The sequence below is a fragment of the Macaca mulatta genome, chromosome 5 (genome assembly GCF_049350105.2).
Source record: "Macaca mulatta isolate MMU2019108-1 chromosome 5, T2T-MMU8v2.0, whole genome shotgun sequence".
Classification (NCBI taxonomy): Eukaryota; Metazoa; Chordata; class Mammalia; order Primates; family Cercopithecidae; genus Macaca; species Macaca mulatta.
In genome coordinates, this window is record NC_133410.1 from 59,342,225 (window position 1) to 59,358,061 (window position 15,837).

The window sequence follows — 15,837 nt, forward strand, 5'->3', positions numbered from 1 at the left end:
GAATAGGGAGTGATTTGGACACAAAGCACCCAAAATTATCACTAGATAAGAGAAATAAGTCCTACTGTTTCGAAGAAAAAAAAATAAAGAAGGAAGGAGGATCTAACATCAGAAGCAATTTCAGATGAAAGAAACTTTCCCTGAAAGGAACAGCCAAGTAAGGGCCATGAAAACTGACTGAAAAATTTGAGTATAATTTTTACATACTCTTAAATAAAGTGGGAATTATATCCATTGAGAAGTTATTATTGTCACTTCATAACCTGTAAAAAAGGGTTTTTGCTAGTGAGTGAACACATTATGTAGGACTTCAAATGCATACAGCTCTCCCAGTTGCAAAACACTTTCTGTAATGACAATTATAAAACGAAATGATATTGAATGGCCTCTAATCATTCCTTCTTCAATCAACATATATTTATTGAGCAGTAAAAAAGACACAGTCCCTGACCTTGGGAGCTTATAGACAAGTGGGGGAATAAGGTATTAAATAAAGAATTATACAAATAAGCATTGAGTTTAAAGTTAGTGTTATGAGAGTATATAACAGGATAATTTTACCTAGGCTGGAGGCAAAAAGGAGAGTGGAGAAAGTTATCTGGGAGAAAGAATTAGTTCAGCTGAAATAGGCTTAGGCAGAATTTTATGATTCTTACGCTACTAAGTAGATTCTTTCATGTACAGAATAAGCACCTATGCTTGGGCATAATACAGGCAAATAAGGAAAATATTTTGCTGTTTTCTGAGATAAATTGACAAAATGAGGATCTCTTGAGGACCTGGCTAAAATAATAGCATGCTCCTCTCCCAAAGTGTCACAGTGCTGGAGATACCCAGGGAAAAGGAAACAAATGTTGATACACACTCATTTAACCTGACTAGTCATCTAAAATTAACTTTGACTATAGACTTTTAGCTTCTGAGATCATGAACAGGGGAAAATGAAAAACTGAATGTTATTTATCACATCCTGGAATTAATTGAGTTTGCCTCTAAGAAGGAATGCTGTAGTCTAACCTAACCAGCATTTCATAAATTGTCTTTAGCTTAAGCAAAACACACATATGTAGATGATATCTAACCAATTAAAAAAACAGCCTTTTCGGAAAGTGGGGTGGTTAACGAGCAGCATCTAGCTTTAATCGTGTATTTCCAATATTTATTTGGTTGATATATCGTTGTCTCTGTTTTTCATTCTGTGTGTGCACATAAATAAGAGTTCAGTTGTATTTTAGGAGACGATGAGGAAATTTTGGGGCTACAGCACAGGTACATAAAAAACAATGCCACCATATTTGGATCTTTAAGAGATAAACCAGCTATTTAAATATTTTATAAGTGAATGGCAGTCAAAACCATGCTAAACTAACATACATATAGAATTCTCCAAACCTAAAACAAACACCTTGACTATAGGAGGAATAGAGAGAGGAGTCTAAGTGGACCAGCTCTGTAGCCAGAGATCCTGACCCTGTCATTTACTAGCTATGTGACCGTGGTCAAGTTTCTTAATCCCTCTGAGCCTCACTTTACTTATTTATAAAATGCATCTACCCTCTAAAAAAATAGATGAGTTACCACTTGTAAAGCACTTAGAAGAGTCTATGGGATATCAAACTACTCCATAAATTTGAGATTTATTATTATTTTTGAGGTAGTAGTGTTTTCCCTTCTACTCCACTGTAATGACTTCACAAACTTTTGTTTTAAGGGCTAGAAAAGCATATGGGATAGCAAGCCTAGAACCTTCACAGTGGTGACCACTAGCAAAAATTGTCAACATGCATATTTCTTCTGACTTATTATAGCCTCCTTTGGTAATCTTGAGAGCTTACGTGGCTTTTGTTACCAAATATATTTTGATAACTCTCAATCTACAAGTTTTTTTCTCCGTGAACTTCTTGCGTATCTAACTGCTTGCTGGATGTCTTCCAGCACCTCAAACTCCACCGATCCAAAGCAGAGTTCATTATCACACTTGTAGGCCTTCTCTTTTTCTTCCCCATGTTCAATCTCAAATGTGAGGTAAGGATCAGGGTTGATTTAATTGACTAACTGGCCAGGCTGATAGTTACTTCCTCGTAAATCTATCACGAATGTAAAAGGATAACTTTACAAAATAGAAAAGAGCCATTCTTCAGTCAAAAATACATGAAAAGCTGTGTTTCCCTTCTAAAATATAGAACAAGCCAGTTCAAGGATTCCTTACTTTAAATCATTTCACCAGCCACCTAGCCATTGAAGCCAGGAATCTGAGTGATCCCAGATTTCTTCTCTTCTTGCATTATCTCATTACTCTCAGCCTTCTTTTTATAATAAATAATCATTTTTGTCGTTTTTGTTTTGTTTTTTTCAGATACGAGGTCTTGCAACATTTCTGAGGTTGGAGTGCAGTAGCTATTCATACGTGTGATCATAACACAGTAGTCTCGAACTCCTGGGCTCAAGCTTTTGTCCCGCCTCAGCTTCGCAAGTAGCTGAGACTACAGGTGCACCTCATTGACCCCCGCTATGTGTTTATGTTTTTATAAAACTTCAAATCCATGTTGAGTTTCCCTTCTTAGCTTCAGATGTTCTTTACATCCCACCTGGAATAGCTCAATTGCTTCTAAGCCTATCTTCTGACCTTTGGCTTGGCTAAAATCCCTCCCCACCACTGTGGTCTGATGACCTACCTGGAATGAAAATTTGATCAAGTTTCTACCCTGATTTCCCATGGCTCCCCATGGTCTACAGGGTGACCCTGCCCTTACCACCCAGCTTCCTTAGATCCTCTTTTGACTTCACAGTTAGTCTCAATGATGCTGAATGATTTTCTGTATTTTTTTTCAGGTCATATTGTTTGGTGACTTTGTAATTTTGCTTATGCCTATAACAATCTTCTCTCCGTAACTCCTATACATCCTTCAAAACAGTTTCAGGTAGCATCTCTCCAGGAAGCCCTCCCTGACTCATTCAGGCTGAGCTAGGTGATAGCTTCCTGGGAGCTATCCTAGGGATTCCTGCTGCACACCTCAGCCAGTTATTTACTGCACTGCATTGAGAAAACATACCACCTCCTGCTAACTAGGTGGTAAATGTCTCGAAGGCAGAGCTTTTCTGTCTTTCACTATACTTGAATCATCAGCAATAAATATTTAGTGAACTAGGATGAGGCTCAACACTAGCTGCATATAGGAAATATCTAGGGATCTTTTTAAAATGTTAATACCAACAACTCACTCTAGTCGATTGAAATGGGAGCCTCTGGGAGGGGAATCTAGGAGCTTAGACATTTGAAACTCTTCAAGTGGTGATAAAATATAGCTGAGGCTGGGAGCTCATTGGTTAGATGATCACTGGGCAAGGATGTGGTGGATAATATGCCAGAGACATATGAAGGTGTTGATGCTTAATGCACCTTTCATTCATGAATTTCTCTTCTATGTGATGATCTCTGGTAATAGTCCCCATGCCTCCATACACATATCATAAAAGTTGTTTTGTTTTGTAAGCAGGCAACTTAGTTCATCAGCCAGACATCAAACTGTGAGGCATCCCATAACCTTAGTGTTCTTGAAAGAGCATCTACCACCAATACACACACATTGGTTTAAAATACAATATTGTAAGAAAATAGTAACAAGGGGAGGGAAAGAAGAAGTGGGTTTTAGATACTTCATACATTCATGTCTTGATATTAGGGAAAGAAGTCTCAAATGTAAATACTTCCTGGTTCTCTTAATATGTCACTTTTGTAATATTCAAACCTATTTTTCTCTCTTTGTCTATGATGGCCATAGTGATGGGCAATGAGTTTGCTTTCTTTTATAATATCTAGATCCACTGTAACAGAGAGGTAGCACCTTATCTTGATTCTAGATGCTTTTATAATTAACAGCACTTGGTATAAGTTCTACATTGCATAAGTAAGACCAATTTGGGATTATTATTATAAACATTCATGTTTGTGGGAGAACTATGTGACTCTAGATTGTAATTTTCCCATGAAGAGTATCATATAATAAAAAAATAAGTTTTAAAAACCACCATAAAGACAGTGAAAAGAGGAAGAAAAGCCTTCTAAATGATCAACCGTTAGGAGAAAAATACACTGGAGTCTTGCAATATCAAAACTAATACTCAAACTCTCAATTTGTTTGGTTAAAAAAGTTTAATGAGCTGTAAAATAAATACACTTCCATTAAATATTAAATAAATTATTTACAACTTGAAAAAATACTTTTTACCTTCGTGCACCTTTATATACAGAAATAGCATAAAAAGTGACAATTGAAAGTTTAAAACCATCATAACAAAAAGGGTCCATTGTCTTATGATCCACTGGAAAGAGGACCAACTCATCATTTATGGCTATGACTTGGCAGTGACTCCAATGTGATATCCTGTGAGAAAATAAAATAAAACAAAATGTTACAGATAAGCTCAATTCCAGCTGATCTTTAAGAAACTTTAAAGCATAATCAGGAATCAGAATTTCTATCAGTTATTTTCTAGTACATCGTATGAGAAATGCTGATTTTTCAGAGACCAACTCTTACTTTGGCTTGAGTTCGTCTTTCACACCCGCTTTGATTATACACCTACTTCAGTAGAAGTCTGCATATGCTCAAACCTGTTGCATCAAATTCTGCTAATAAAAATGCAACAGCAGTCATGAGAAATAGTTTTCATAACCAAATCTATGCAGTGGACATAATTAAAATCAAAGATTAAGTGTCTCAGTGTATTTATGATATACTTTTAATTTAGGAAAATTAGTACCAAGGGCATAATAATAGTAACTACCAGTTAGTAGGCAGCCACTATGTGCTAGCACAGCATATTCTCTTTCCTAAAATAATTCTGGGATCTATGCTGAAAAATCTCAGTGGCACTAAAATAAGCAAAAATTCGTCTTTATTCACATTGGTGGTCTTAGCTTTACCACATTAAGCCAATACATTAAAAACTTTGATGCAATAAATACTGAGCATAGCATTGGTATGAATAATTATCCATTTTATGAATTATTGAGCTAATTCTGCAATAGGCTAATAACAAAATATCTGTACTTAACCAATGCTAAATATAGTGTTGTTCAAGCATCAGAACCATCTGGAGTGTACATTAAAAATAGAAATTCTGATTCAGTGGATTTAGGGTTGGGCTTAGGAATATGCATTTTCAACAAGCACCACAAGTAACTCTTTCTTTTTTTTTTTTTTTTTTTTTTTTTTAAGATGGAGTTTCACTCTTGTTGCCCAGGTTGGAGTGCAATGGCACGATCTCAGATTATTGCAACCTCCACCTCCCGATTCAAGCAATTCACCTGCCTCAGCCTCCCAAGTAGCTGGAATTACAGGCACTCACCCCCACACCCAGCTATTTTTTTTGTATTTTTAGTATAGAAAAGGTTTCACCATCTTGGCTAGACTGGTCTTGCACTCCTGACCTCAGGTGATCCGCCCACCTCAGCCTCCCAAAGTGCTGGGATTATAGGCCTCAGCCACAGTGCCCAGCCCTCAAGTAACCTTAAACCTACAGAAGTTAGACAATCAATAACTGAAATGACATCATCTCTCTCGAATGTCTAAGGAAATAAAGTTCCTTCTTCAGGCAGACTTCTGACAGACTGACAGAAATCAAGTGTGTTCTTGATTTCCTTGCCTCCCACTTCCTCTGGGAGTTTTCTTCCTTAGCTTCTCACTTTCATTGTCAATGAAATATTCCTCTTCACACTTTCTTACCTTATACCCACAACATGCTCAGCTCTTTACAATAAAATAAAATATATGTTCTTACCAACCTATTTATCAAATTTACATCCCCCTCCCTTTCTATTTCCTTTTGTAAAAAAGAGTATTCAACCTATTGTCTGTCTCCATACCCTCACATTTTCAGTGCAAGCACCTCCAACTGTGGCTCTCCACCATGTGAGCTCAACCTATCATCACAACTGTATCTCCCCTAACACTCATTTAAAATGACTAAGGCATTTTTCACAAGTTTCTAAAATGATCTATTCCATTTCTCAGTATAACCCTTCCTTTCCATTCACAGTTTCTTGAACCAATCTTACTAGTCCTTCAAGGTTCACTTCCAAGGCCATCCTGAACACATATTTTCCTCCTCCCTAAATAAATTCCACTGGATTCTTTCTGATTTTCATTGGAAACTTCTTATACTCCATTGGTTCCTTTCCCATGACATTTATTTTACATCTCTAGTATTCTGGTTTCTTACATTTTTTTTTCCCTATCTACTAAACAATAAATTCTTTGAGAATAGGATCAGTCTCTCATATTATATCCCTAATAATACTGATTAAACACATAGTCTATTCTCAATACTGAATTCCATCTCATACTCAAAGAATAATACTTTAATATAGCCATTGTTCATAATGTATACATAATTAAGAACACATTCCATATTTTTCTTGAGATTATATAGTGTTAAATTTTTTAAATTATAGGATATGATCTAAAGATATATTTTAAAACTCAAACCTGTAATTTTATCTTCAGTTATGCTATAGCATGTACATTTCCATTCTCTTGTCGAAGTTTCTTTCGTTCCTCAGCTTCTCCTTCATATTTCCTGACGTATCGTTTTCTAAGACTTCAGAGAATAAGGCATTTTAATGTTATCAAAGCTCTATTCATCTATATGTTTGACTGAGGTTTTTATGAGCACAGGGGTTCTGTTCTACTTCATGAGTAGTGATAGACCAGTAATCACTACACTTGACACTAAACCTAAATCTGGCTATAAAATATTACCAATTTCTAAGGGGGTATTTATGTTGACTTTATATAAACCTATTTCCAGAGGACTTATATTTAAATAAATGTGTCTTGATATGCCAGTTCTGAGAAGGTACGAAACATATCCGGATGTCTTGTTTTTGCAGAACTTAGCACAGCTGCCATGCACAATTGGAGAAGATGATAGTATAGTTTTGCCACAGGAAGACTCTATGCTCGCACAAAGTAAATGATTAAATATTTTTAAAACAGGCTTACAAAACAAGTTGAGCTTTATTTATTTCTAGGTATAATATATATCCTTCTAGTTTAATTTACTGCTACTTTCCACTTTAAAAACTCAATTATTTAAAAACTTCTAGTTGTTGTATAAACAACCCCTGTTGTTAGGAGGTCTTTAACCTACCACAAAACATTATCATTAAAATCCTAAAAAGTTTTCTTTTATTGTAATAGTAGAGGGAAAAACTCACCTCAATTAAGAAAACAAACCCAGCAACTTTTGCTTAGGTTTAGTGTTTGTTTTATGTTTCAAACACAAGGAGAACATGGGAGACAACGGGAAAAAAGCCACTGTTTAATTTTAAGAGTGCTAACATAACAAAATCTATCCATTCTTCCCGCAAAAATTAGGAAATATTTCAAGCCGAATAATTACAAGTTTAATTACTACAAAACATCTTCCTTAACTAGCGATTGTTTTGTTCTATCATTAAAAATAATAATGATTTGTCTGAGAGTCCCTCTCCTAAACCCCTTTGCATATCTGGCTTGCGGTACTAAAAAACCAGGACAAATTCTAGGGTGTACAAAACAAATTTAAGCTACATATCAAACTTTATATGCATGATGAAATAATTTGTGTCATTTTATCATGATATGATCTAAATTTAAAATAATTGTAAACAATGGCAGAAGATAAACCCTTGTTTCCTGAATGGTAGTCTTGGTAGATCATGTACACACTGGATAGCTGTTAAGGTTATTTACCAAGACCTAAAATTAGAAGAATGAGTCCCTTGCTTTTCCCAAGCTCTAGTAGGACATGAGTCATCACAGAGCCATTCATGTCCTCCCCCAACTTCCCTCATTCAGTGACTTCTGTTTGACAGACAATGCCATTTTGATGCACCCATCAGTGCCTACTACCTGGGACAGTCTAGTCCTAACATTCACTGGTGATGAAGTGAAGTGTGTGATCTGTTATTATGAGCAGAGGGAAGATATGCTGTAATGAAACAATAATAGAATTGTTGTTGCTTGCTATGCCATGTCATATGATGGAAATTTATTTTTTAACAATTTAGTCCTCATATTTGATAGTAACAACATAAGCATAGTCTGTAAGTAAATTAGTACCGTGTTATATTCCTAACTCAGAATTTTGCATTCTAACATGAGGAGAAAACATATCTCTTCTTGGCTGCTGATGATTTGTAGTTCTTTGTCGTTTTTGGTATCAAAGCAGTATGTCTGATACTATGAACCTCCTACAAACCAGGTCTTAATTAGCTTCTGAGACTTGAGGAAGCATAGGATTTCACAGAAGATATAAATATTTTCTGAGATTCTAAAGTAACCATGAGCAGAAAAATGACATGAAATAAAACCCTCAATTATTTAAGTTCAAAAATTTTCTAGATCTTCTATAAAAGGGCTTTACATATTAAATTTCAATGGTGGCCATGGTCATAAATATTGACCACTTTCTGTGATATTTGTCAATAAAATACAAAAATATAAACCAAAGATCATGTGACAACAATAGAATAATTCATCTAAAATACCAGAGTATGAGAGAAATACTGAAAAAATTAACCTCCCATTATTGTGTTAAGAATTTGTAAGTTATGTCATACTTACTGGACTGTAATAACAGCAATAGCTGTGAGGATCACAGCAGACATAAAGGCAGCTATGGCTGCTAATGCAATTTTTGATAAACTACTGTCAATCATGCTGTGAGTTTTCATGGACTTTTCCCCACACCGTTCACCGAAATATTCTTGCTGACATCTACAAACAATTCACATTTAAAAATTATAATCACAAAAACATTCTGTGTATCTTAAGCTTACTTTCCAGATCATAAAGAACCATTTAATTCCGACACTAAAAAAGTTATGCCATGTACTCATATTTTAAATAATGAGACACAGAATGCATTCTAACTAAGCATCTATTAGTAAAAGAACAAGTTGAGATTAGTTTGGGTGTGATATTCCAAGAAGACACACCTTGTCATTCTTTGTGTTTCTTTTATGACCAACTGATGAGTTCAGTGATTTGTTATGCAGTTGATACATTCCACTATTATTTAATGTGCTAGCAGCTTGTGGGAGGTAAGCGGGGAGGAGGTTAAAACAACGTGAAAGATTATGTAAAAATTACCTTTAGGTCCTTTTTTAAAGGAGTTTTTTAAAAATACACGCACATATATGTGTGTGTGTGTGTATATATATATACACACACACACACATATATATATATAGAAAGAGAGAGAGAGAGAGCAAGCACGAGCATGCACAAAAAATAATGGCTTATACCAGGGGTCAGCAAACTACAGCACATGGGTCAAATCTGGCCATTTGCTGCTTTTTTGTTTTGTTAAACAACCTGCATGCAAAGAATAGTTTTTACATTTCTGTTTTGTTTTGAGACAGGGCCTCACTCTGTTACTCAGGCTGGAGTGTAGTGGTGCGATCACAGCTCACTGCAGTCTCAACCACTCGAGCTCAAGCAATTCTCCCACCTCAGCCTCCCAGGTTGCTGGGACTACAGGCTGTCACCATTGTACTCAGCTAAATTCTTCTGTATTTTTTGCAGAGATGGGGTTTCACCCCATGTTGCCCAGGCTGGTCTCGAACTCTTGGGCTCAAGGGATCTGCCCACCTCGACCCCCAAAGTGCTGGGAATACAGGTGTGAACCACTGCACCCACCAATTTTTACATTATTAAATGGTTACACTTTAATTGGTTGTTTAAGTACATAAAACAATCTTGGCCCATTAAGCCTATAATACTTACTATCTGGTGCTTTAACAAAAAGTTTACTGACCCTTGGTTTATACATTGGAAAAATAAATGGTTTCCTGCAGTTAGGGGTTTCAGACATGGTGCTAGAAATACAGAATTGTATATACTTTGGGGAAAACTTACTTGCATGTCACTGCTTCCAGGTGCTCTATATATTTGCATTCTCCGTGAATGCAGAAATTCTGAAATTCTGCATTACATGGATTTTTCTTCTTTCTGTTTCTTCTATTTTTTCCATTTTTGCCTCCCTTTTTCTTTCTTTTGGGTTTATCTGAAGTATTTTCACTTTCAGTCTTGTTTTTGGGGGGCTTAACTACCTGTTCAACTAAAACAGAAAAGATTTACTGACAAGAGTCTCTCAAACTTGAATATCATTTTAGAGACACGAGAGAAAGATGTCATAGCAGTGAGAGCTCACAGGGGTAACAGCCATGCACACCTCGTTACCTAACACAATATAAAAGTTAGAAAGGATTGAATAACTATAATGTATAATTTTCAGTTTTTTTCTACCAAAAAGTAGTGTCCACTCATTATTACAGTTGGGAATTAGTGAGTACTACGTGCAGGTGGAAAAAAATGAGAATTATAAATTAGAGTTACTCTACGTTATAATGCTCCAACTCCCAGATTACAACAGACTATAATCAAATTGATACTTTCCATGGAGCTCATTTCTGTGGTCAATCTATTTGAAAACAGGAGCCCAGGAACGTTTGTATTCAATGCTTCAGAGATTTATCTTATCAGATCCACAGAAACTTTTGTTCAGTCTTGCAGTTATGCAAGGTGTAGTTTACCCACATACCAAAGATAGGAAAGGGCTTTCCATGTTAGTGCTGTGCATTTTGTTACACTAATGTCTGAAGAGGTTTATCCAAGTGAATATTTAGCAAACAGATTTCAGTAAAGAGAAAATACTATTAGTCATAATGGTCATGCAGCACCCATTAAATACAAAACATTAGAAACATAGTGAAGGTCAACTAGGGTATCAAAGACAGAATATCTGTGATTAAGGAAATGCAAAATAAATACTGAATATTTTAGCAGATTATTATAACATTTAACAAAAGTAAAATTAGTAGCAAATGTTTAAGAGGTGGTTATGCAATTTTTATGCTGAAACTTTTCTCTGAGGATAAAAAAGCACAAGATAGAAAAGTCCTTTAAGAGAAATATTTTGAATGAACATAACTCTTTTTATCAGATAGATGACAAACTATATAGACGGAGGCAAATAATAAATAGACACTATGCTGAAGTGTCGCAATAAGCACTAACATCATGGACATTTAACTTAGCCTTGTGAAGGTATTCAGCCAACATTTTCACTCTATTTCACAATGCATTGCAATTTTAAGCACTAGTCATCATTTGTACTACTAATCATTTACTTGGCCTTCTGAAGTGTTAACAACTTGAAACATGTTTAAGAGAACAGTTTCTAGACACCTTGATGGTCTAATCTCATGCCTTCAAAAATAAGCACACATAAACCCCTTCCCCACCTCACAGAAAAGTACAGTTACAGAATGAGGGGAATTAAGTGGAGTGTGTGCTAAAGGTTTTCTCACCTCCCACTCACTCCAGTCACTGTCCCTGTGGTACCACTTGATGTCCCTTCACCAGTTCTCAGAACCAGACAGTTTCCCTGGGAGAAGCCAGGGAAACTCAAGCCAGGACAGAAAAGGCCTTCAAGAGCTCTGAAACCATCTTGCCCTGCCTCTGTAGTGGATGCTCTTAGGATATTTAGATCTTGTTTATTGTTAACCTCTTCTTCTTTCAAACTCCAAAGTACGCAATATTTATCTCTCACTTTGGTACTTTCACTCCAAAGAAAGGGCCTTTTTAAAATATGAGATAACAGGAAAGTGAAAGAAACCATGGGTCACTATTATATAACTACCAAATGCGATTTGGGGTTAAAGAGTGATTTTAGCAATACAAAATCTATGTATATTCAGCCTTCTTTAATATTTCCAGATGGCATTATTATTATTATTATTCCATCAGTTTCTCCACCTAGTACTTAAATGCTAAAGTCTAATGCCTCCTGTCCCATTACTTCCTCTGCTCCCTTATTTGTGTTAAAATGCAGTTATCTGTGGTGGTGTGGGGGAAGGGGATACAAAAGCTAAGATAGATACAAAGTAGATAGGAATGGTTAATGTCTAAATTTGTCTCTCAGAATGGGGGTCATGTAGCATAGTGGGAAAGAGCTTAGCTTCTCTTCTGCATAGAATCAAACAAACTGGAGCTCTAATTTTAACTCATCTGCTTGTTACCTGTGGAACCTAGAGCAAAACTTGTTTGGGCTTCAGTCATCACATCTGTAAAATGAGGATGACAATTCCTACTTAAAGTCACTGCGAAGATTAGGTTTAAAAATGAGACATACATCATTTATGATCACTCCAGCCAGACAGGATGTGTCCACATTATGGTTCTTTTTGTCTCAGTTTATCTAGGGGATATCCAACAGATGTACATACAATAAAGCCACTAAAAAATCTGGGGAGCAGCTCCACTTCTGAAGCAGCTTTGCTCATATAAACCCACATCTCATAGGCCATATTTTTGCTTTATCCTCTACTCACCTCTGACTGAATCATCTACAATATAGCCAGGTATTTGCGGTTCGTTATCATACTCTTCTGAATAGTCATAGTCGACTCCCGAGGACAGTTCACTACTAGAAGGCATTTCACTCACAGGGGAAATTTCACTTCCTGAAGACATCTCACTTCTTGAGGTAACCTCAAATCCATCAGCACTGTGGTCCCCAGAAAATGGTTCACGCTTCCCAGAATAGGTGTCATTGCGGTCCATTCCAGCAGCATAATGGCCTGCAGGGGACAGAATAAGGGAAAAAAAGAAAAGGTAAAGTGGGGTGCCTTTCTCTCCAGTCAGCTGTGTTAGGAAGAAATGTTTATCTTTTGACATCAAAGCAGTTATTGCACATGTGCTATTGTTTGTGATTGAGTCATTTCTATGAAAGAAACTTTACATTTTTGCCAGCAAGCAAATTCAGCTGTCCCAATTACAGAGCTGCTTTTATGAAGTTTTTCTTTTCCACAGATAATCCACATTAATTTCCACATGAAAAAAATCCCGCCAAATTGGCAAATTAATCTAATACAATTACTTGATGGGTAATGTCTAAAAATTCCCATCACTTCACATTCCAAATGCATTTCTTTTTTGGCTAGAATGCCATCCTGGACGATTTCAATAGGTTCTAGATATAGCTATCAGATTTTCTTAATATGTGTTCATATTTTTAAAAGATTATGTACATAAAATGTAAAACATAATATAAACAGTGGTTAATTATATCGATTATTGTCATTTTTCATTATTATTGTTATTATTACTACTACATAGACAATAAACTCAGTACTAAGATTTGGGGCCCAGAGTTAAGGCACTGCTTTATCTTGTTTTTTCTTAGGTCTCAATAAAACAGCATCAGAGTGGTGCTATTAACCCCTCGCCGGGACACTCTGAGTCCCTCTAGGAAGGTAAAGAAGAAATCACTAGACAGAGGAGATGGAGAATTAGGCAGGAGGCAGCAAACACTGCTGGGTCCAAGATCTGCGGAAATCACTTCACCTCTCTAGACCTTGGTCTTTTTAATCTGTGAAACGAAGGGTTAGGTTCAAATGGTCTCTCCCGTCTCCTCAGGTGAACGAAAGAAAAAGTACAGGGATTCTCTGGGACACCTTGTCCTGGACGTCTGAGACATCTGCCCTTCTCTCTTCCTCCTAGGGAGGGAGCTACAAGTGATCACCTCCTGCGGCGCAGTGTCCGGGGAGCTAAAGGGCGATTTTTGGAGAAGCAAGAGCCAAACTCAAGAGGCAACAGCTTTTGCCTGCCATGGGAGGACAGTCCAGCAGTTCAGCGCCGGTGAATCCTCACCTGAGCCGAGTATCAAGAGCGACAGCACCACCGGCGCCGGCGGCAGCAGCGGGGCTCTCATTGGTCCTTCGGGGCGGCGGCGTCTCGGTCTCTGGGGCAACTCGGTCTCTGGGACGCGAGTTGCGGCCAAAAGGAGCGGGTGTTGGAAGAGCGAGTGGAGACCGGGAGTGTGCGCCGCTCTCCAAGGCTTGGGGAGCTCGGGGCGGCGGGCGCGGCGCCTCGGGCTGTCCCGGGACCTCTGGGGCGCTGGCACCCAGGTGTGCGAACGTCTGTAGGGCGGCGCGCACCTGCTACTTTATAGGCTCAGCCGGGAGGGGGCCGCAGCCCATGACGTCAAGGCCGGGCCGTGGGTGGAGGCAGGCGGCGCCCCAGAAGGTGCTACCCGAAAACCACGCGCGGAGGACACACGCCCCGCCTCCCTCGTGCGTAAGGATTCGCGGAGAGGAAGTGGAACTTAAACCTCTAGCTGCAAGCCGTTTTTGAGGGCGAGCAGGACTGGAGTTCGGGAACTAGTATCAGACAGTTAAAAGTCCCGACGTTTCAAATTCTGACAAGCTCTTTGTATACTTAACACCTACAACAGACGGGGATTAAATAGAAGAGTTCCGTATTTAGATGTAAAAGTACTTTAAGACCAAGAATGACTTTGCCTGATGTTTCCAACAAGGATAAAGGATGAGAGAGAGCTCTTAATGAGGAATTGTTTCATGTAGGATGGGCTTCTATCTCAATCAAGAACCCCTTCCCACCCATTTCTGTGAAAGTGGCCAGAATTTCAAATCCCCTCACTCCCTATTTCTTTACGTGGCCCAGGGCCCTCATCAGCATTAATATTTATTATTGCCAAATTATACACTTAAAATTTTACCTACACCATCCCACAGTCGATAATGTTCAAAGCCAGGTGGATTTGAATTCTTCATCTGACTCTGAAATCTGCTGTTTTCCACTCTGATAAAGGAATTTAGGATTAAACTGATCCTTGAGAACAGGGTTTCTGGGAAGAACAATATTTAGCCTAAAGGATAATTTCTACTGGTAGCATATTGGCATTTAGGTGAAGGATAGTGTTCTAGACTGTGCCTCTCAAATCCCAAGATAAAAAGGTCAGCATTGAGGGCCCACTTACAACCTAGTAGGATATTTAATCATGAGAAGTAGATAAAATGAAGAGGAGGCAGGAAGCTGCTTAATTTGACTAACTTGGATGTACTGTCAACTAAAGAACTGGATTTTTCTTGACTTAAAGAAGAGAAAAACCATTGTTCATTTTCCTTCACCTGGAGATATGTATCTCTTTCCTGATGGTTTCAGTAACACAGCCCTTTTAAGAATGTGGGTCAGGCCAGGCGCAGTGGCTCATGCCTGTAATCCCAGTACTTTGGGAGGCCGAGGTGGGTGGATCACCTGAGGGTCAGGAGTTCGAGAGTAGCCTGACCAAGATGGCGAAACCCCATCTCTACTAAAAACGCCAAGAAAATTAGCCGGGCGTGATGGCGCGTGCCTGTAATTCTAGCTACTCGGGAGGGCTGAGACAGGTGACTTCCCTGAACCCGGGAGGCAGAGGTTGCAGTGAGCCAAGGTCATGCCACTGCACTCCAGCCTGGGTGACAGAGCGAGACTCCGACTCAAATAAGAACAATAATAATAATAATGTGAGTCACAGTGCATCTGTCCTAATTCTGGGAAATATTTTAAAAGATCACTTATTTTTAATGGTATATCACAGTGTATAGTCCAAATAATATCATGCATTTAGTAGAATGAAATAATCATGAATCATGCCTTCTATTCCACATTTCTTGAGAGCGTATTTTGTGTGAGCCACCTGCTTTATTTTTTATGAAGAGGAGCAGTATAGGTTCACCAGGAGCTCAGTGGTGTGGGCCAGATACAAAGTAATTCTAATACATTAAATGATAAGAAGGTTCAGAGTGCCATGGAAAACTAGGACATGATTTAATTTTGCCTCTGTTTAATGGAAAGCTCTGTGGAAAGATGAGGAGGCCCCTCAAAGGCCTTCCCAGCCACTCTTTTACATGGAATAAAGACCTGATGTCAGGGTATGACCAAGTATGGGAAATAAGGCTAGAAAAGTGTCATGCCCATTCCAAAGTGAAGTAGGGGCCTG

The 15,837-nt window shown here is 38.0% G+C and overlaps 1 protein-coding gene across 1 annotated transcript; it reads right to left on the reverse strand.

The window, feature by feature from the left end:
- Positions 1-4,134: 4,134 nt before the first annotated feature.
- Positions 4,135-13,989, reverse strand: AREG (amphiregulin). Its single transcript, XM_015138532.3, has 6 exons — positions 13,707-13,989; positions 12,386-12,634; positions 9,909-10,110; positions 8,613-8,765; positions 6,492-6,603; positions 4,135-4,385 (listed from the first exon to the last, which is right to left on the reverse strand). The coding sequence occupies exons 1-5, from the start codon at positions 13,765-13,767 to the stop codon at positions 6,510-6,512; spliced, it is 759 nt and encodes a 252-aa protein (XP_014994018.1). The 5' UTR covers positions 13,768-13,989; the 3' UTR covers positions 4,135-4,385; positions 6,492-6,509.
- Positions 13,990-15,837: the final 1,848 nt, after the last annotated feature.